This window comes from Drosophila mauritiana, chromosome 3R, assembly GCF_004382145.1.
Source record: "Drosophila mauritiana strain mau12 chromosome 3R, ASM438214v1, whole genome shotgun sequence".
NCBI classification, from domain to species: Eukaryota; Metazoa; Arthropoda; class Insecta; order Diptera; family Drosophilidae; genus Drosophila; species Drosophila mauritiana.
The window spans coordinates 5,786,249-5,805,583 of NC_046670.1; the positions used below are offsets into that span (position 1 = coordinate 5,786,249).

Sequence of the window (19,335 nt, forward strand, 5' to 3'; positions counted from 1 at the left end):
GTATCATTTCAAAAATGCAAATTTATAACTCAAGATTATAATAAGAACATTTCCGATCGCTGCTGAGGAACAGAAGATACATGTTGGGATATGAGGTGCTAAGGGGTTTCACGGCCTTGTCCTTGCCCAATCGGTTTCCAAAATCAATCATTGCCTGGCATAAAAACTCTGCAAATCACTTTCTTATCAAACATTGCCGGTAATTCAAACACGCGTGTGCCTGGTCGCTAGATTTCTAGCTGACATTTATTACTTTTTGATTAAGTAGGTGAGATCAGTTCGTAAAGTTGATTGCGATTATATGCTAAGTATCCGATCCATATACATAATTCGTTAGTTGCCATTTCATGAAATTCAATAGACTTGATCAGCTGCAACATATAGTAAGTTAAATTAGGTCTTGTAGAGAAACTCCATTTTTGCAACATAACCGATTTAATATTATCAAATTCGTGCATATACGATCCTGATTCTACCGAGCCAAATTCACGGTGGTTGGTGGCCTCATAAACCTGATATAAGCATGTCTGTTACATTAGCTGTAGCTTTATCAGTTGCCTGAAACTATTAAAGTATTTCTTCCTTCAGAGTTACGGGTGCATTTGATATTTAGATCAAGTGTCGAAGCTCTCCTTTCTGGAAATAGTTCGACGTCTTGATTTGGTTCCAGGCAAAGTGTACATAACTACCGACTTTGACTATATCCTTGGACAATCAATCAGTGAATATTTCGCACCCACACTAAAGCGATCTTTTTTTTAAGCGAATTCTTGTCAACTTTGGATAAGGATTAGTAATACGAATACAGGGAATTTATATTTCCCACCGTCTAACAGTAAAATGAAAATGCAATCCACAAAAGGAATTCGTTCTTTAAAAAATCCCAAAAGTAGTGCTGTCAGAAAAATATTTTGAATATTTTACATGGCTTCTTTCTCATATTATTGCAAAATGATTATTTATTTTATATGAGTATTTGGTATTTATCACATTAATCTGCATGATAATCATAAACCTCAAGTTGTAATTGTTTCTAGGATTTTAATACGGACGGACAGACGTGTAGTGCAAGGTGAATATTTTGATAACGTTCATTATTATTTAATTGGGCCGGAAACGCATCCTATTACCTGCTGCATACTTTTCAACGAGTCTAATATATGTGCATACTTTTACTACTCAAGTAACGGCTATTGAAGTGTTGTAAATCACTTTCTTATCTATCGAAGTCTGGTAATTCAAAAACGCCTGTGCCAGTTCGAATCGGTTCTCAGGTGCTTTTTATTAGTTTTTGATTAAGTAGATGCAATCAGTGCGGAGAGTTGATAGCGAGTATATCTTAATAATCCGATCTTTCCAATTAGTTAATTAACATAAGTCTGGTTTTGAGTGAAACTTGATAGACTTGAATAGTGATCAGCTGGTGTGGCTGCAACTTGTCACCATTAATATATGGTGTGGTAAATCAGGCATGCATCTTTAATGGCAGTGTAATTAATCTCATAATTCCAATTTAACACATTTTTATACTCGTAACTGGTAGATTAAAAATTATGTAACAGATATGATAGAGGATTTCCGTTACTATGAAGTATAAATATTGTTGGGCAGGATCACCTGGCCATGTCCGTATTTCGGTTCATATGTTTGTCCTCATGAACATACAGATATCAGGAACATGGATTGTTTGAGAGTTAAGACTAAAGGCCCACGCTAGAGACATCGATGGTTTCAAACAACGCCCACACTTTTGAAAAAATTTTGATTTTTTTTTCAGTTTATAATTTATTATCCCAAGTTCTGTCAATCCGTAAACAAGTCAGCTAGTGATATTGATTAAGAAAACCTTCCTTTTATTAATACTAAATACGAAATTAATAACGTAGCTGCTTTTGCCTTTTAGAAATTTTATTATTTCTTACGATTTACCAATATTTTTTAACGGCATAGATATTCCAAGATCGCTTCGTGAGGGTAGAGGCTGTAAAAGTCATTGAACTGAACTTTGCAAGCTACTTTGTTAGTTTATAACCAATACTACTCTTATTGCTTGTTAAATATAAAAATAAAATTTACCATAAGTCCCTGTGATTTGATTTTGAGAAAGTATTATCAATATACAAGGAAGTATTCTGTGCCTCAATCGAATCCTAAATAAATCCTAAAAATTCTGAAATAACTGAATACCTGAAAGGAGAACTCAGAAAGGGCGCCTAGTATGGAAACGATCAATTGAAGTGCTTAACAAATACCGATTAAGATTGAGTATGGCACGAGTAATAATCTTGGAAATATTGCTGGGCTTTAAAGTTTTCAGGTGTTTTCTAGCTCATAAAGAAACTTGATTATTATTACAATCGCCTTATTTACATTTTGCGACATTTGCAAATTAGCATCTAACATGACCAGTGGCCCGTCTCCGCCACCACGCCTATCCATTAACATCACTATCCGGTGGTGGATACAAATATGTATGGCTGGGTCAAGTGGTTTCGGCCTGCAGCTCTAATGATAGTTTAATTGGCCGCATAATTCAATTAGAATTGGCCCAGCTGTCCAGCTGATGGAGGTGCTCCACACTTCCGTAAGTGCAGGGACCAGATTCTTTACAAATAATCGCATGGTACTCCACACGTTTGCGATTAAGATGGTTATGGTTTCCCATTTGATACGCCTGTTGACAAAAAGCGTCGCTGTCATTGTCATGTCCAACACGACGTATGCGTAATAAGGCGAACCTAATCTGAAAAGGCCAAATCACAGTCGCTGATCACAACAACATCAAAAGAATCGATCAGCCAATTGCGAAAGCCGTTGTCGAATTGTTCGATTTGATAGCCGCCGGCTGTTCTTAACAGTAAATTGTCTCGACTTGTCGAGTTGTTTAGGGAAATACTTGTCGGGGCGAAACAAGTTCGACTGCCCCCTGTAAAAGTGCACAGAAAGAAACTCAAATTTTAAATTTAATATATATTTTCATAGCCGATACACTTAGAGTAAAAGAGTATACCAAATTCACTGTCAGGTATGTAAGCCCATTCGTCAGTCTATATCATTTAGAGGCTAGAATGTTGAGATTAAGCATGCAGATTCTACTGACTAGTAGTAACTAGCCTACAAAAACGGACTATTCATAATTAGGTATGAAGAATAACGATATACAAATTAGAAAGATATTAAGTATTTGAAGTAGTTTCATATATTTTTGGGACATTCAAATGTTAAGGCTCAACCTTAATCTATGCTACTATTTAAACGGCTACCCTTTCACAATGTCGATCAAATTAATTCTTCAGATACAAACAAATAATCAAAAACGTACGTTTCTGGGTTTCTGGGATTTTTTTTGCCGTGCAAAACAGCGTCACAAGTGTGCCTTAAAAAGCAAACAACGCGCGAATCAACAAAAACAAATGAGAACATTGTTACCGACATGCAATGCGATTCGTAGAACCGCAAAACCGACATCGCGGATGCGTCACACTTTCTTTTTGGGGAAGTCCGGATGCGGGAGATCGAGCGAATCAGCCCAGGTCAGCCGACTACTAGCCGGTTCCAAAGATGCCTCCTCATGGTCGCTGACGTTTCGGTCTGGAAACGTGACTCGGGCGCGAAGTGAGCACCGCTGAGATGTGAATCTTTGCATCTACCAGATACAAACTGATATATCGCAGATGTATATAAATGGGAGAGCAGAGAGTTCATTTAAATGGCCTGGGACACACCTTCTTTTTGGCTCACTTTCATGGAAATCAATTAGCTTTGGGTTGACCAGTTGATAACGAGTTCTGGTAGATCACTTTATCAGCAGCAGACTGGTGACATAACATTTCGGCAGTGATTCACGTACCTAAAAGCTGATAATAAGCCAGTTTATGGTTGTGGCCCAATTCTCGTGTGAATCCTTTTTATTTCCGTCCAGCAAAAGTCCCCCAAACGCATTTATTATGCTCAGCACGCCTTTCAGTCGCTTAAAATGCAGAATTCCAAATTAGCAGAGCAATTGAACGAAGGAAGTGAGTACTTTTTATTAAAAGCTTAGAATAGGAAAATCCGCAATTTTTATGGTCAATCAACAGTGAATGCAACAAGCGTTGAAGTTGTTAAATTGCCGACAATTATTTTTATGAAAGCAACTTATTTTATTAGCGCTTTTAATGATTTACTTGTTCGAATAAAAATAAAATTTAATTGATTACAAATCTCCTGACTATTACATAGATTGTTATTACTATTAATAATTATTTGCGTTTACAATGAAAAATCAGTTCTTTATTCTTGAACTCACTGAGTAATTGCAGAATTGACTAAGCTGTCATATTTCTTCTATTAAAATCAAATTGATACAAATGCAAATGATAATGATGGCAATCGACAGCTCCAAATTGTTAGCCCGCATCGCAATTTGGTTTTACTGGCGTTGATTCTTGCACGGAACACTCATGATTCGCTAATTAAAAGTCGATTAATTGGATCGAACATTAGTTTTTGATTGTGCCAGGGCTTTCTTTAAGTATTAAATCAATCAACTGATTAACCTTGGCACTGCAAACAATGATCAACTTCAGACTTTCCAACAGAGTAGTTATGAAGTCCAATTGATTCCGACCGTGCACCAAGTTCGACTGCATTCGAAGGCAGTAGATACATAGTTACTGAGTAATGATTGCACTAAAAGTCAGGGGACAGGCGCCTCAACTGCAAATTTTCACACTGACTCCGTAATGGGAAGCACAACATGACGGCTGGCATATGTTAGCAAGTGCAATCCCTCTCACAAACCCACTGATATATATGAGCACCGATCTGCCCAACTGACAACTACAAATTGCAGCGACTGCGATCCTCTATCGATTTGAAATTCCAATTTTAATACGATTCTACTTTCGCACGACTACTAACAACATACTACTAACAATTGCGAAGTTAAAGCCAATAGCCACTACTCTTGGCCATAATTTCGAGCATTTTTAGAAGCTACACGCTTTAATAGCTTTAAAATTCTAATACCAGTTGATGTAAAAATATAAAAGTACAAATAGTACGGAAATAATATAGGCATTGCACTTAAATCTTACATTTGCTTTAGAATTTTAGATATTTACATACCTTTACAAGCTTTATCAAATCTATAATATGTATTCCGAATTGTATAATAATAAGAGGTATAGTAAATAAGAGGCTGAGGTGACTTTTCCTACATCTCCAATCAGGCCAATAACATTTAATTACTATCAATAATTTATTTAGCTCATACTTAATCAAAATATGCATTTCTTCTACCCGAAACAAGGACTAATTTAAATCATCTTTCCACCTGTGTGTAACCAGTGGCCATCTCACCTTCCTCAATCCGCTGTGAGCTGTGTGTCACTCGAGGGATTTCCAAATGGTCTGGTTGGCAGAAAAGTAGTAATCAAATAGTGCGCTTCGCCTGCCAATTAGTGAGTGCGGGACGGCGGGGAATTTCATTTCATTCCATTTCATTTCCTACGTCACCGCTCGGCGGTCCGCTGAAAATGGCGAGACAGGCAAAGCGGTACCAATTCTAATCCGGCGTCCACACACTGGGCGCCCGCATATGGGTATGTGTGGTATGCTGCGAGCGGTAATTGCAGGGGCTGTAAGAGCAGGAACTGGTTTTTTTTTCAGTCATTCTTCGCCAGCCGACTGCGACTGCGCTGCCGGCGGCGACTGAGGCAGCGGCGGATCGGTCGGATATATAAGATAGTCGGGGGCTGGGATTCTGATTAGTCTGCGAGCGCCGTTTACAAGTACATAGCACGTTGAGTTTCCCCGAGTGCGTTGCAAGTTTTTTGGGTGCCCCCGAAATCAAAGTGAAACGCTAAGTGAAGTGACCAGAAAAGGAAGTTCGAAGCTGGTAGACTCACTCTCATACTTGATACTGGAAAATAAAGAAGAAGAATCGAATTTAAGAAAAACGTGCTCAGTGTGAAACGGCCACAGATAAACATTTGGAAAAGGAAATCAAGAACCTGTTCAAATAATCAAGTGTCAGAATTTGTTATTACCCACGGTACGTATACGTGATTATCAAGTATTTATTTAGATTCGACAAACTCGCTTTCCCGAAATTAATGTGCAAATTGACTTGACATGCATGCTGAGGAGCAGTTAACAAAATAATTATCGCGTTATTTAATGGCCGAATTAAGTTCCTTCGTATATTACGAAACTTATTTCACATCCGACAGAAATTACATAAAATTCATTAAGCCGAGAATATTACAAAAAAGCAGAACGACGAAAAATGTAATTAGTTTCAAACATAAATTAATGGATTCAACAAAGTGTTTTCACCTCGCTGCACTCGACGGCGACATTTTTGTGGGCTAAGGTTTTCGTTGTCACAATGGCCATACAATTGTGACTTAAAGGAACTCCTAGAATCTTTGTTAGTTCCAAACTAAAGCTTTTTAGGTATCAGGAGTTCTAATACTTTGATTCGAAAGGCGCGATTAGAAGACCAGTTTTTCTAACGAAATCAGTTGGCGGAAGTAAACGAGTTCTAAACTCAAGAAGGAAACTGGATTCGCATAACGGCTCGTTCCTTGGGAATGCACTCCAAATGCAAAAGGCAGCCAGAATTCGAGGCGTGGCGAGGTCAGAAAAGGCATTACACGAGTTCAGTGATTGACGATGCTCTTAAACTCGGACTTAAGCCCTTCTTTTCTCAGAATCCCAAATTGTTTTCTCAGCGTTTAGCACCTGACTACTTTGCCAATTACTTGGAGTTTTAGACAAACTACCGTCGACATACTTATGGCTAGCATAAGTAACCAGCAAATGACATTTAATTTGTATTGGAGCGCTTAGCAAAACGCTTGCTATTAAGAGCGGCCAACGCGGCGTATACTTATTGACGGTAGCCAGCAGTGATGGATTTATAATTGCAATTGAGTCATTGGCCAAAGCGATCGGCTATTAATTATGTTAAGTATGTGCTAAACGAGTGTCGCATATCGTTTACAAGTGCTTTTTATGGTGCACAATTTGCATTCGCCGACTTGAACTTGGCACGTTAATGAGCAGGCCAACTGATTCCCCCATTGACGTAAGACTCTTGGCCGAGATCGTTAGTCTTGACCGTTTGCTGGTCTTGAGTGCGGTTTTGTTCTTTTCCACATACTCGTACAATGCGAGCGCTTGTCATCCAATTGACTCACAATCGGAAATACTGCGGAAAACGACAGCGGCGGTGGGGAAAACAGAGAAAAAACCCCAGCTCAGACAAAAACAGATCACACTCACCGGGACGAACCCCAAAGCCGTGCAGATGCAATGGTGGGGCCCCCAGCACTGCTTAAATTAGACGCTTTTTACTCAATTAGGCAAATCAGTGGCGGCGGAAAAAAGACATAATAATACATAATACATAATACAATCAATGAACAGAAGTGGACTTCAGCATAGAGCCGCCCTGTTGTGTTTTGATTCGGCCGCCTCCCACGGCGGTTCGACAAATTAATTAGCCACACTCTACGGAATTGCCACCAGCGGAAACATTTGCGATACTAGATAAACCACGCGACCTTAGGCAATGTTGTTGATCCGCCAAGTGCAATAGCCACCAGAGCCACTGGCAAACGGTCTTTCAACCCGGCCAATAATTATGTAAATTACAGATTACATGGCAGGCTGATAATTATGGAACGATTTTCCAAAAGCGTTAGAACCTCCAAGCCAACTGAAAACGATCTAACGCAAATGCAACCTTGGTCGGAAAATTATTAGCAGCACTCGTCGTACTGCGGCGGTCTTAAATGCTTTTCGATCGCGCTGCTGCTAGTTTTTAATGCTGGCTGTTTGGATTGTTTTCGTTGATTTAATGGCAACAGGGGCAAAAGTAATAACACAATAATACAGCCGCATGGATTTCACCTCATCAACAGAAGCAGCGAAGGTGAACAGAACAGAAGTCGCTGGATGCATTTAATCGATGATGTGAAATGCCAAGAACCAAAGGGGCTCAAGAGTGCACTCGAGTGGCGGGACCAAAACAATGGACTGCGTCAGCATTGTATGCAGATAGTATAGTACTAGCTTGCATACCACATGTACATATATGCTCAAATAAATATATATGTAGTATATATGTATAGTGGGCAAACATAGTGCAGGTTGTGTATGCAAGTGAACAAACTAATTGGACTCACACGGCGCATACGTAATGGGCGCTTGGGAAATGATTTCAGCCTAGCCTTGAATTCGTTACGTATACGCCCCGTAAACCGTTGTAAATTGCTTGGCTGCCAAAAAAATGTATGCCAGTCGAGAATCAGAACCAAGCAAGTCCGAAAACCAGACCCAGAAGCCAGGCGGCGCATTTTCAGCTCAAAAGTTGCGCAATTGAAGTATAACTTGTTTCGAGCTCCCCAGCCGCGATGGTTACAACAAGCTAGCACGACCATCTCCACGTCGACATCCACCCTTCACTTCCACTTCCACACCATTTCCTCCTCGGCTGGAGAAGAAGCGGAAGCAAATAAATAATTCATAGCGCACTGCCCCAAGAAGCTTCCTGACCACCTTGCCTTTCCCAGCGGCAACGCCCGCTCCACTGCTCCACTTCCCCGTTCGAAGTCATTTAACGAGGCCTCAAATCTAATGAAATCAAATTTTCAAACCAAATCAGAGATTAACATTTGCTAAGGCCAGGGGTACGGCACGGGTAATTGTCGTTCTTGGGCCTCCAGACGGCAGCTTGTCTTCATGTTTTGGATTAGAGTGCTTGACATTGGAGCCGGGCAGAATCAGATACAGGTAGTAGACCAGAAGTGGTCGGCGCAATGACATTTTAGCTGGGTTTTATGACACGCCAATGGAACTTAACGAGCATGAGCAGCACAAAGACCTCCACCAATCTTCGCCAGCATTTTATGGCGTCACGTAAAATGGGACAGCGACTGGTGCCTCCGGCAATTAGCCAGCTCCATGCAGTTAACGAGTTAGCATGCCGCATTCCGATCGCTTGTTTAGGCTTTTGGCCAAGTCCAACAACCGGAGTAGAACAGTTGAGCCAGGCTAACTCCTTCAAGATGAGGCATTTCATGGGGAGCTAGGTTATTCAAACTCAAAACTCGAACATTTATTTTATTTTTAAGGCACATTTTTTAGGAATAAATACCTGGCAATGTAAACGGGCATTTTCAAGCCGGAACACATCTCAATTCATAGTATAAGCCCACATAGATTAAACTGACCGTAATTAGAAACGACAGGCAGGTGGCTATGCTAATGCATTAAGTAATATTTACTAAAGTGAAGGAGCTCTCTAGTCTGCTATTTGACAAACCTGTAATGAAAGTATGACTGATAGGTTAGGGAAAATATGGTGCTAAGCGGATAGATAAAAATGTCGCCATAATTTAAAATAACATGTGCCCGTTGCTAAGCATTTAGTCGCAAAGAAAAATAACTAACTTAACTATTACTGAAAACAAAATGAGCCTTTTATTAAATATAGTCTTTATACTCAACGCCATTTAGCAGAGAAATAAGAATTTCAACTATTCCCTTAAGGCTATTCTTAAGTAATGATATAAGTAAAAACATTAATAAAGTCGCATTACCCTGAAACCCTTAATTATCAAGTCATTAACATGGAATATCGAATTCCAGTTAACTTGAACTTGCAATCTCTGCAGCTTAAGAGACAGCAATTTAATTAAATAAATAAAGCTCACCAGAAGCCATCCGTTTAAGCCAGCTCCCATATTCATACTCATTCATTATAATAGTTTATTGTGCGAGCGCTCCATTAACACGAAGTGTTATAAATATGCATGCATGTATGAATGAATTTAATTGCTGCCGCAAGGCATTAACCTGCATTGCATAATACAAGCTGGGAATGATGATGTAACCTAGAGATCCTCCGACTAAGAACCTAAGCCCAAAGCTGCCTAAATACAACTAACAAAGTATTCCTCACAGTTAATATATCATCAAGATGGGTTCGCTGCCACAATTGTCGATCGTCAAGGGTCTGCAGCAAGACTTCGTGCCGAGAGCTCTGCACCGCATCTTCGAGGAGCAGCAGCTGCGGCACGCCGACAAGGTGGCTCTGATCTATCAGCCCAGCACTCCGGGCCAGGGAATGGCGCCCAGTCAGAGCAGCTATCGCCAGATGAACGAGCGGGCGAACCGGGCAGCCCGCCTTCTGGTGGCCGAGACCCACGGCCGCTTCCTGCAGCCGAACAGCGATGGTGACTTCATCGTGGCTGTGTGCATGCAGCCGTCGGAGGGCCTGGTCACCACACTGCTGGCCATCTGGAAGGCTGGCGGCGCGTATCTGCCCATCGACCCCAGCTTCCCGGCGAACCGCATACACCACATACTGCTGGAGGCGAAACCCACCTTGGTGATTCGCGACGATGACATCGACGCCGGCCGTTTCCAGGGATCTCCCACGCTTTCCACCACCGAACTGTATGCCAAATCCCTCCAGCTGGCTGGCTCCAATCTGCTCTCAGAGGAGATGCTGCGCGGTGGCAACGACCACATCGCCATCGTGCTCTACACCTCGGGCAGCACGGGTGTGCCCAAGGGAGTGCGTCTGCCGCACGAGAGCATCCTCAATCGGCTCCAGTGGCAGTGGGCCACCTTTCCGTATACCGCCAACGAGGCGGTGAGCGTTTTCAAGACGGCCCTAACCTTCGTGGACTCGATCGCCGAGCTCTGGGGTCCGTTGATGTGTGGCCTGGCCATTCTGGTGGTGCCCAAGGCAGTGACCAAGGATCCCCAGCGATTGGTGACCCTGCTAGAGCGTTATAAGATCAGGCGTCTCGTACTGGTGCCCACTCTCCTTCGCTCGCTGCTCATGTATCTGAAGATGGAGGGAGGTGGAGCTGCCCAGAAACTGCTGTACAATCTTCAGATTTGGGTCTGCTCCGGAGAACCACTATCCGTTTCCCTGGCCAGCAGCTTCTTCGACTACTTTGACGAGGGCGTGCACCGGCTGTACAACTTTTACGGATCCACGGAGGTATTGGGCGATGTCACCTACTTTGCGTGCGAGAGCAAGAAGCAACTGAGTTTGTACGATAATGTGCCCATAGGTGAGCCTTGATCTCGGGTTCCTCATTTTCCATGTCGTGTATAACCCGTGATCTCTTATCCTGAAGGCATTCCTCTGTCGAATACCGTGGTCTATTTGCTGGATGCCGACTATCGTCCAGTGAAGAACGGCGAAATTGGGGAGATCTTTGCTTCGGGTCTTAACTTGGCCGCTGGTTATGTCAACGGACGTGATCCGGAGAGGTTCTTGGAGAATCCTCTGGCTGTGGAGAAGAGTAAGTAATGCATCTGATATCGTCTGAATTATTACCTAATCCGACTTTGCCTCTCCAGAATACGCCCGGTTGTACCGCACAGGAGACTACGGATCCCTGAAGAACGGCAGCATCATGTACGAGGGACGCACCGACTCCCAGGTGAAAATCCGTGGACATCGCGTCGATCTGTCAGAGGTGGAGAAGAACGTGGCCGAGCTACCGCTGGTGGATAAGGCCATTGTTCTGTGCTACCATGCTGGTCAGGTGGATCAGGCTATCCTGGCCTTCGTCAAGCTGCGCGATGATGCCCCCATGGTCACCGAGATGCAAATGGAGGCACGTCTTAAGGATAAACTGGCCGACTACATGACGCCGCAGGTGGTCATCCTGGAGCATGTTCCATTGCTGGTCAACGGCAAGGTGGATCGCCAGGCGCTGCTCAAGACCTATGAGACGGCCAACAACAACGAGGGTGACTCCAGCATTGTCCTCGACTTTGACTACTCGCAGGTTCCTGAGGATCTGAAGCTAACGGCTCGGGATCTCTTCGAAACAGTGGGCGGCGTGATTGGACGCTCCACCAGAGCAACCCTCGCTCCGCACAGTAACTTCTACGAGTTGGGCGGCAACTCGCTGAACTCCATTTTTACGGTGACGCTGCTGCGCGAGAAGGGCTACAACATCGGCATTTCCGAGTTCATTGCGGCCAAGAATCTGGGCGAGATCATCGAGAAGATGGCGGCCAACCATGATGCAGTGCAGCTGGAGGAGGAATCCTTGAATGCTTGTCCGCATTTGAAGATGGAGGCGGTGCCGCTACGCCTGGAGCACCGCCAGGAAGTCATCGAGTGAGTACATACTAGCCGGAACTCGACCGGAAGTGCAATTACTAATTGTGTGACACCCGTTTCAGCATCATTGTGGCTAGCTTCTATAACAAGGCCGACCTGGAGCAGTGGCTCAAGCCCGGAGTTTTGAGAACCGACTACAGCGATATTCTGAACGTGAGTAACGAAATCTTACTATTCCAACTGACTTCATCATTTCCTTACTTGTAACGCCGTAGGATATCTGGAATGTGCTGGTGGAGCGGGAGCTAAGTTTCGTGGTATACGATACCAACACGGATCGCATTATTGGCACAGCGTTGAACTTTGATGCACGGAACGAGCCCGAGGTGGACATCAAATCCAAGCTGCTCATTGTCTTCGAGTTCCTGGAGTTTTGCGAGGGTCCCATCAGGTAAGTTATAAATCCTTACCGCCATGTGCCGTGTGCTCACTTGGAGCCTTCAACAGGGATAACTACCTGCCCAAGGGGCTCAACCAAATCCTGCACTCCTTCATGATGGGCACCGCCGAGAAGCTGAATCCCCGCGAGAACATCGCCTGCATGCACTTCATGGAGCATGAGGTGCTGCGGGTGGCCCGCGAGAAGCAGTTCGCCGGCATCTTCACCACCAACACCAGTCCGCTGACGCAGCAGCTGGCGGATGTCTACCACTACAAGACGCTCCTCAACTTCCAGGTGAACGAGTACGTGCACTCAGACGGCAGCCGTCCATTCGGCGATGCACCGGACGAGCAGCGCGCCATTGTCCACTGGAAGGAGGTGGCCAAGTAGGACGACCACCCGGTGGACGTGTCCCCAAACCAGATCTGCAGCGAATTTATCCCGCACCACGTATTATATAGTTAACTAGCATAGCCTGCCACCTAGTACTAGCCCTAGGCATAGTGTAACTTAGCGAGAAGTTTCGTAAGTTTGTGTTGACTAGTTGTAAGCCTTTGATTTCCAGACAATTAAATACACAACAATCAATAATTAACCACAAAGTGGTTTGATTGCACTGACGCTCTCTTGACCGTGGGCGGCAAGGCACTTTCCAAAATTCCAACCCAGCGGAATTTCAAATCGTAGCTTATTCACGTAGAATGTACAATCTTATACATTGTATAAGAGGAGTTGTTTTCCCAATGGTTATTCGTATTACAACTGCTCTTACAGCCAATTGCAAAATCCAATCACATACCAAGCCAATAGGTCTTTGGAATTCCAGTTGGGCGCAGACCACTTGATAACCAAACTGATCAATTGATCGAGTGTTTGAATATCCGAGTGAGTAGACGTTTGCATGACCCACATTATCCGCACTCAAATACAAGAGCTAAGGTTTTAACATTTAAGCCATAAATACATATGCTAGTTTTATTGTTTGTCTATTACACATTTCAAGATTTAAGTTAATTTTGCTGTGGTGGCTGCGACTCATATATATAACTATATATATTTTCATTGGATTTCTAATGAATGCGAGCGCCGATCAGCGTCTCTAAATTTTATGCTGCTTGGTAAGATAATTACACACTTTTTACTCGACAGCAATTACATAAGCTAGGTATATATATATGCAGATTTAAAATGCATGTGTGGGGGCATGTGTTCTGTGTTCTGTGTGCTGTGTGCTGTGCCTATGTGATCCGTCCAAACGCTCACTTCTGGCCCATCCGCCTTGCCAACTGCTCTCCAGTGAAGCGTTCAGCCAGAGGTGATTATGCCAGTGTGCTTGGATGAATGGGTGTTTTTATGGATGTACGAACGGGCTCGTTTACTAAATGTTTAAGCGCTAGCCTTTACTACATACTAAACAACTGTACAGCTAATTTATCTTAATTATAAAATAGTTTCATTATATCCAGCATTTCTAAGGGCGTCTTGCTGACTGCGGGGGGTTGTGGTGAGGGGTTTTAGAAGAGACGGGGGTTTATAATAGCCTAATTAGGGGCGGCAGCGAAGCAGCCCATGCAGAACGGATGACAAATCAAAATCCATATTCAACAATCCATATACGCACAATCCACAACCAGCTGCAGCCTGGCTGTCCGTGCTCACTTGGTGCTGCGAACTATGCGTATGACCCTTGTGGACTATGAGGCGGCACTCTGGTCCTGCAGCCTGTAGTTTTGGAATGTCTTCCACTCACCGGTGTTGTAGTCCAGCCGGATGTGTGACTCAACCAGGCACAGTGCCGTGTGGCCGTTGTCCTGTTGTACTTTTTCCTGTAACAATTGAACATACATGTTATTGACATAAAGCATTGAGAATTATCCAAGGCAGAAGCTTGAAATAAGTCGCAGATAACCTTACCTCTGTTTCGCCCAACTTGATGACCAGCACGTTTTCGTTATTTGGGCGCGGGTTTTCCCGCAGACCCGCCATAAATCCAAGGATAAGGGCTTTGTCAGGTCGCGAGACGCGATTTGCCTTGCGGAACATTTCGTGCGCCTTGTGCACGTGTTCGTTCTGGAATAAACCACAGGACAGGATTGAAATCAAATTCTAAAGAAATATGTGCAATGATCCTACCGATAGAGAAAGTCCACGTCGCTGGGGTGCCTGCTGCGATTGCTGTTGCGTAGCTTGCTGCTGTGGTTGCTGCTGAGCTTGCACCTGCACCTGCACGGTGCGCGGGAGCCCCGCATTTGGATTTCCCTGCTGACCCTGTCCACCGCTGGTGGTGGAGGTGACCAAACGCTGCTGCAGGGTCGGAGCCGGCTTGTGTTGGACCAGGATTTGTTGCTGCTGCTGGCGCGGCTGCTGTTGCGACGCCGCCGCCGCCGTGTTCGATTGGGTAATAATCGTGCGCTGCGTGCTACCCGGCGCCGCCTGCACCTGCACCAGCTGCGGCTGCTGGCCCGGCCGTTGAATTAGCGTCAGGCCCTGCGGCAGCGTGGTCAAGCCTCCGCTCACGTTGGTCATAACGGGCCGAATGATGGTCTGCTGTTGGGACTAATAAGAGACAAATATGGTTAGATTTTTACATATTGCAACATAATGACCGTGGGGAAAATAGATTTACGATGTCTATTGCCAATAAGGTTTGGCGCAAAACCTTCGCAGAACATAATTTATACACTTACATTGCCGATGACATTGGTGGGTTGCTGCTGCTGCACAATGACGTGCTGTCCACCAAGCGAGCTGGTTGGTATGAGAGTGGGCAGGATCTGCTTTCCAGACTGTTGCTGCTGCAACTGTACACCGCTCGAGGGTGTTGTCTTCACCAGACTCGGCGGCCCAGCTGTGGTTGTCATCAGCGTGGTGCCTCCGAGTCCCTGCATGTTGCCCACATTGCTGATGGGTATTTGCTGGTACATGTCGCCGCCAATGTTGCGCAGTATAACGCCCTTCTGGGTGAGTATGATGGTCTTGTTCTTTCCGGACGTAGGGGATACGTTCAGAGCGGATACACCACTAGTGCCAACTGCTGGAGTTGGCTGCATTAGAACCTGAGACAGCTTGGGCTGCTGCGTGGCCGTCGTATTGGCCACGATCGTGTGCTGTGGATGCGGTTGCTGCTGCTGCAACTGGGCCTGCATATGCTGCTGCTGGGCGGCTTGGGAGGCTGGTTGGATGGTCACTGGTCGATTAGGGAGCTGCACGTTCTGAATATTCAGGGTTGTCTGACCGGGGGAAACTACTGCCGCCGAAGTGGCCACCAAAGGCGGAGGATTCGACGACACCACAGCGGTGGCTTGTTGCGGCTGCGCTTGGCGCAGAGGTGTCATCACCACGCTTGAAGAGCCCGAGGTCTTTAGCAAAATCTTGGTCGGCGTCTGACCGCTTCCGCCAGGAGTGGTGGCTTGGTAAAGCGTCGTGGTCTGCGGCATAGGACGACTGTGTGAGAACGAGGTAAGCGTTGGCAACATGGGCTGTTGCTGCTGCTGCTGCTGAATTTGTTGCGGTTGCTGCTGGGGTGTGGCTAGAATATACTGCGTCTGTTGCTGCTGCGGCTGCTGTGGTAACTGCGCTTGCTGTTGGGTCTGCTGCTGGATTTGCTGGTGTAACAATTGCTGCTGCGCCTGTGGTTGCTGCTGCTGTTGCGAAGCGGCCGCTGCACTGGAGGTTCCAGCCTGTTGTTGGGCTCGCTTTGCCGGCTGGATAATAGTCTGCGATATGATCACTGGTCCGCTGTTGGTAGCCGTCTTCAGCTGGCTCAGTGGCATCGTCTTTATGGCTTGCGACGGTATCGTCGTGGTAGTGGTGGCGGAGGTACTGCTACTAGGCAAAGCCAAAGCCTTCTGAAACCGAATAAGTAAGTTAATTAGCAAAGAGAGACTAATTTCCATTTTCGCAAGTGATAGAATTTCAGATATTGGTCCGAGAAAATTAAAGAAATTCCTAACTAAAAGTTCTCCAGTTAAGCTATGCATAATTTTATACTTACCGCTCTTTGAGCGCTGGGCGAGGACGCCAAGATCACGGGTGTGGAGCTGTTAATCAAAAGCGGGGGATGCGACTGCTGTGGTGCCTGCTGAACCTGCACCGTTTGCGGCTGCTGCGACTGAGTCTGGCTGCCACTGGACGTTGCCGCTGCTGCAGCTGCCGCTTTCGCCTTGGCAGAGGTTATCTTCACGGAGATGTTGTTGGGCAGATTGGCCAACGGATTGGCCGCCTGACGCAGTTGCTGCGGGGTAAGGAGTGTAGTCGTAGTGCCCGCACTTGTTGAAGGCGAGACACCGGTGGCGCGTAGCATTGGCTTGATGTCCAGCTTCTCCATCTTGATAGTGGTATTGCCCACGGTGGTTGTGGTGGTGCCTGCACTCGTAGTTGCCCCGTTGTTCTGCCGCTTCTGCGGAGAACTGCGGATAAGCAGGTGCGGGGTGCGCTGCACCAAACTAGGCGGCTGTTGCTGGATGATGACGCGTTGGGTCGACGGTGAAGTTTCGATCTTTTCGAGCTTGATGCTGGCGGGTACTATGATCTCCTCGCTCTTGATCTCTATTTCCTGCTTGATTCGTTTTGGGGTGTGATTGAAACTGTTGTTGTTGTTGTTCAGTTTTGCTGCGGATTTCGGAGTTCGCGGCGTCTTCAGTTTGGTTTCTACTGCTGGTTTTCCCGGTTGACCATCCGCCACGGACGTTGGAGTGGCCTGAGCAAAGTCCAGCGTGGCTGTAGCGTACTCCGGCGTCTCGGTATCGCATTCCATATTCGCTTTGCCAGTCATCTCATCGTCTTGCGGCTCTTCCAGGCTTCCAGCGCTCTGGTTGAGTAGCTGCGGTTCCATTTTGATTTCGAAGCTGTTGTTAGCTGACGTGGGCGTGACGGGTGTTTCGCCTCCACTAGCCGTCGCCGCGTCCGTTGGTGAGCTGTCACCAGCATTGGTCGCCGCTGCTGTGGCCGCCGCAGCTGCCGCTGCAGCTGCTTGTTGCTGTTTCTGCTCCTGCTTCTTCTGCTGCTCCTCCAGTTGCTGCTCGCGCTTTCGCTTCTTAGCTGCCGCATAACCCAAGGGCTGTTCGGTGAATTCGATCAGTTTTATGCCGCCGTCTTTGCGTCCAGCAGGCGTGCGACTGAGATTGGGGCGCTGTGCGGCATTTCCCGGCACGGTGGCCGAACGGAATCCAGTGGTGGGCATGCGCGATGGGATTCCCTTCAGCGGGGTAGTGTCTGTCATCTTGCGTGGCATGCCACGCGATCGCAGCGGGATTGTGGGGGCCGAGGCCTTCTTCAGCGAGGACTGCGCATCGGCTGACTTGTGTAACAATTCGGTGCGCAACTGGGCGCTCTTCGGCTTGCGCTTCAGCGTAAAATGCTTGACGGGAGCGGGTTGCTGGCCCACCTGAATTCAGCAACAAAAAAATGATTAGTTCAGATCACGTAAGATTTAGTTAGTTTCTCTATACCCACCACTGAGATCAGTGCGTTCTTATTAAGGTACTGGCACTCCAGAGGCAGCATGCCCAGGTCCGAATGCTTGGTGACCAGCTTGCGCAGGTCGTTGACCATGTCTATGAAGATGGGACGCGTGTCCTCGTAATCGGAGATCTCTGTGTTCAGCGAACTGGTCGCCGGAAAGGTCTTCATCGTCTCCGCCAGCATGGAAACCCATAGCTCTGAATCCAGGCCGGCTACCTCAATCACCTCCTCGAGTTCCGCCTTCCACTGCAAATTTCATTCAAATCAACAATGAGTTGGGTTGCATAAATGAATTGACAACTCGATGCTCGAATACACTTTCAGGTAATACAATAACTATTTACGAGTCCTAGTCCTAGTCCTAGTATGATCGATAACAGCATGTTGCAAATCAAATTAAAAATGAATAGTTATTTGTATTTATTTTTAGTTGTACAGCAGCGTGGAGATACAAATGTATCTTTTATCTGCGATGTCAAACGCCTGGTAAAATTCGAAATGCTCTGTGGGAAGGGCACAACAAACAAATGAATCCGCGGCCACCCACAACAGCCCACTCACACATGAACACACATGAACACACCGAGGCACACGGGAGAGAAATACACGCACAAGTGTCGAAGAGAGAGAAATGTGTACACAAAAGCAGAAGTGGCGGGAAACGTTGCTAATATTTATTTTCACCAACCAGCGAAATCGCCCGGTGGGAAATGGTAAAAGGCCAAGAAATGTGATTTGGGGCCCTCCAGGTGATGGGATCTAAGAGTTTTTCCGAGTATTTACAAATTGTTCGCACTTTTTGTTTCAACAACGGCAAGTGTACTCCGTGTACGTGTGCGCGCGGGCCGCAGTATGCGTGCGTGTGCCCTGGTGTACTTTTTCCATACACCAACGCCATTTCAATTCATTGGATTTCATTTACCTCCTCCACCAGACGGCGCGGGATGTGAAGGAAGCTGAGCAGGAGCTTCAGCTTGACCTGCGTTTGCAGATCGGGGAAGCATTCCTTGATGTTGCGCAGCACCTCCTTGTTCAGCTGCGAGCAGATGGAGCCGTTTATCCACGAGTCGTTCGAGGTGCCCAGTTTATTATGCAGCCACAGTGATGTGTCGCTGTCCCTTACGTTCGCCATTTTTTCGAATTACGCCTGTCCGCACGCGGGGCACACACTGCAATTTATGCCAAACGCTGACCCGCCCTGTTGCACGGCACTGTTTGATGGCGTTTTTCACTTTCTGCCGCGCTGCACGTCAACAAAACACACGGAAAATCCTTCGAAAAAATTGTAATAGGAAGCGCACGCACACATCAAACGCACGAAAAAAGTGTTGCCACATGTCAA

General features: G+C 45.8%; 2 protein-coding genes across 3 annotated transcripts; one reads left to right on the forward strand and one right to left on the reverse strand.

Moving 5' to 3' along the window:
• Positions 1-5,769: 5,769 nt before the first annotated feature.
• LOC117145082 (mycosubtilin synthase subunit C) lies at positions 5,770-13,107 on the forward strand. The gene is made up of 7 exons (XM_033310599.1): positions 5,770-6,037; positions 9,958-11,081; positions 11,148-11,315; positions 11,374-12,145; positions 12,211-12,301; positions 12,364-12,539; positions 12,596-13,107. The coding sequence occupies exons 2-7, from the start codon at positions 9,974-9,976 to the stop codon at positions 12,918-12,920; spliced, it is 2,640 nt and encodes an 879-aa protein (XP_033166490.1). The 5' UTR covers positions 5,770-6,037; positions 9,958-9,973; the 3' UTR covers positions 12,921-13,107.
• A 358-nt stretch (positions 13,108-13,465) lies between these two features.
• Positions 13,466-19,327, reverse strand: LOC117145697 (negative elongation factor A). Of its 2 annotated transcripts, none has more exons than XM_033311439.1 (7): positions 18,916-19,327; positions 17,985-18,239; positions 16,525-17,916; positions 15,218-16,375; positions 14,664-15,086; positions 14,445-14,600; positions 13,466-14,356 (listed from the first exon to the last, which is right to left on the reverse strand). In XM_033311439.1, the coding sequence occupies exons 1-7, from the start codon at positions 19,123-19,125 to the stop codon at positions 14,225-14,227; spliced, it is 3,726 nt and encodes a 1,241-aa protein (XP_033167330.1). In that variant the 5' UTR covers positions 19,126-19,327; the 3' UTR covers positions 13,466-14,224. The 2 variants fall into 2 exon arrangements, with proteins under 2 accessions (XP_033167330.1, XP_033167329.1); XM_033311438.1 differs by having other exon boundaries at positions 15,218-16,378.
• Positions 19,328-19,335: the final 8 nt, after the last annotated feature.

What these genes read in the sequence shown, in the direction of transcription:
- LOC117145082 (XM_033310599.1), top strand. Translation starts at nt 9,974, where the DNA reads ATGGGTTCGCTGCCACAATTGTCGATCGTCAAGGGTCTGCAGCAAGAC. An exon ending in TCCTCTGGCTGTGGAGAAGA is followed by an intron (nt 11,316 to 11,373) that starts GTAAGTAATGCA and finishes TTGCCTCTCCAG; the next exon opens with AATACGCCCGGTTGTACCGC. An exon ending in ACTACAGCGATATTCTGAAC is followed by an intron (nt 12,302 to 12,363) that starts GTGAGTAACGAA and finishes GTAACGCCGTAG; the next exon opens with GATATCTGGAATGTGCTGGT.
- LOC117145697 (XM_033311438.1), bottom strand. Translation starts at nt 19,125, where the DNA reads ATGGCGAACGTAAGGGACAGCGACACATCACTGTGGCTGCATAATAAA. An exon ending in CGCCCAGCGCTCAAAGAGCG is followed by an intron (nt 16,379 to 16,524) that starts GTAAGTATAAAA and finishes ATTCGGTTTCAG; the next exon opens with AAGGCTTTGGCTTTGCCTAG. An exon ending in GACGTGGACTTTCTCTATCG is followed by an intron (nt 14,601 to 14,663) that starts GTAGGATCATTG and finishes GGTTTATTCCAG; the next exon opens with AACGAACACGTGCACAAGGC.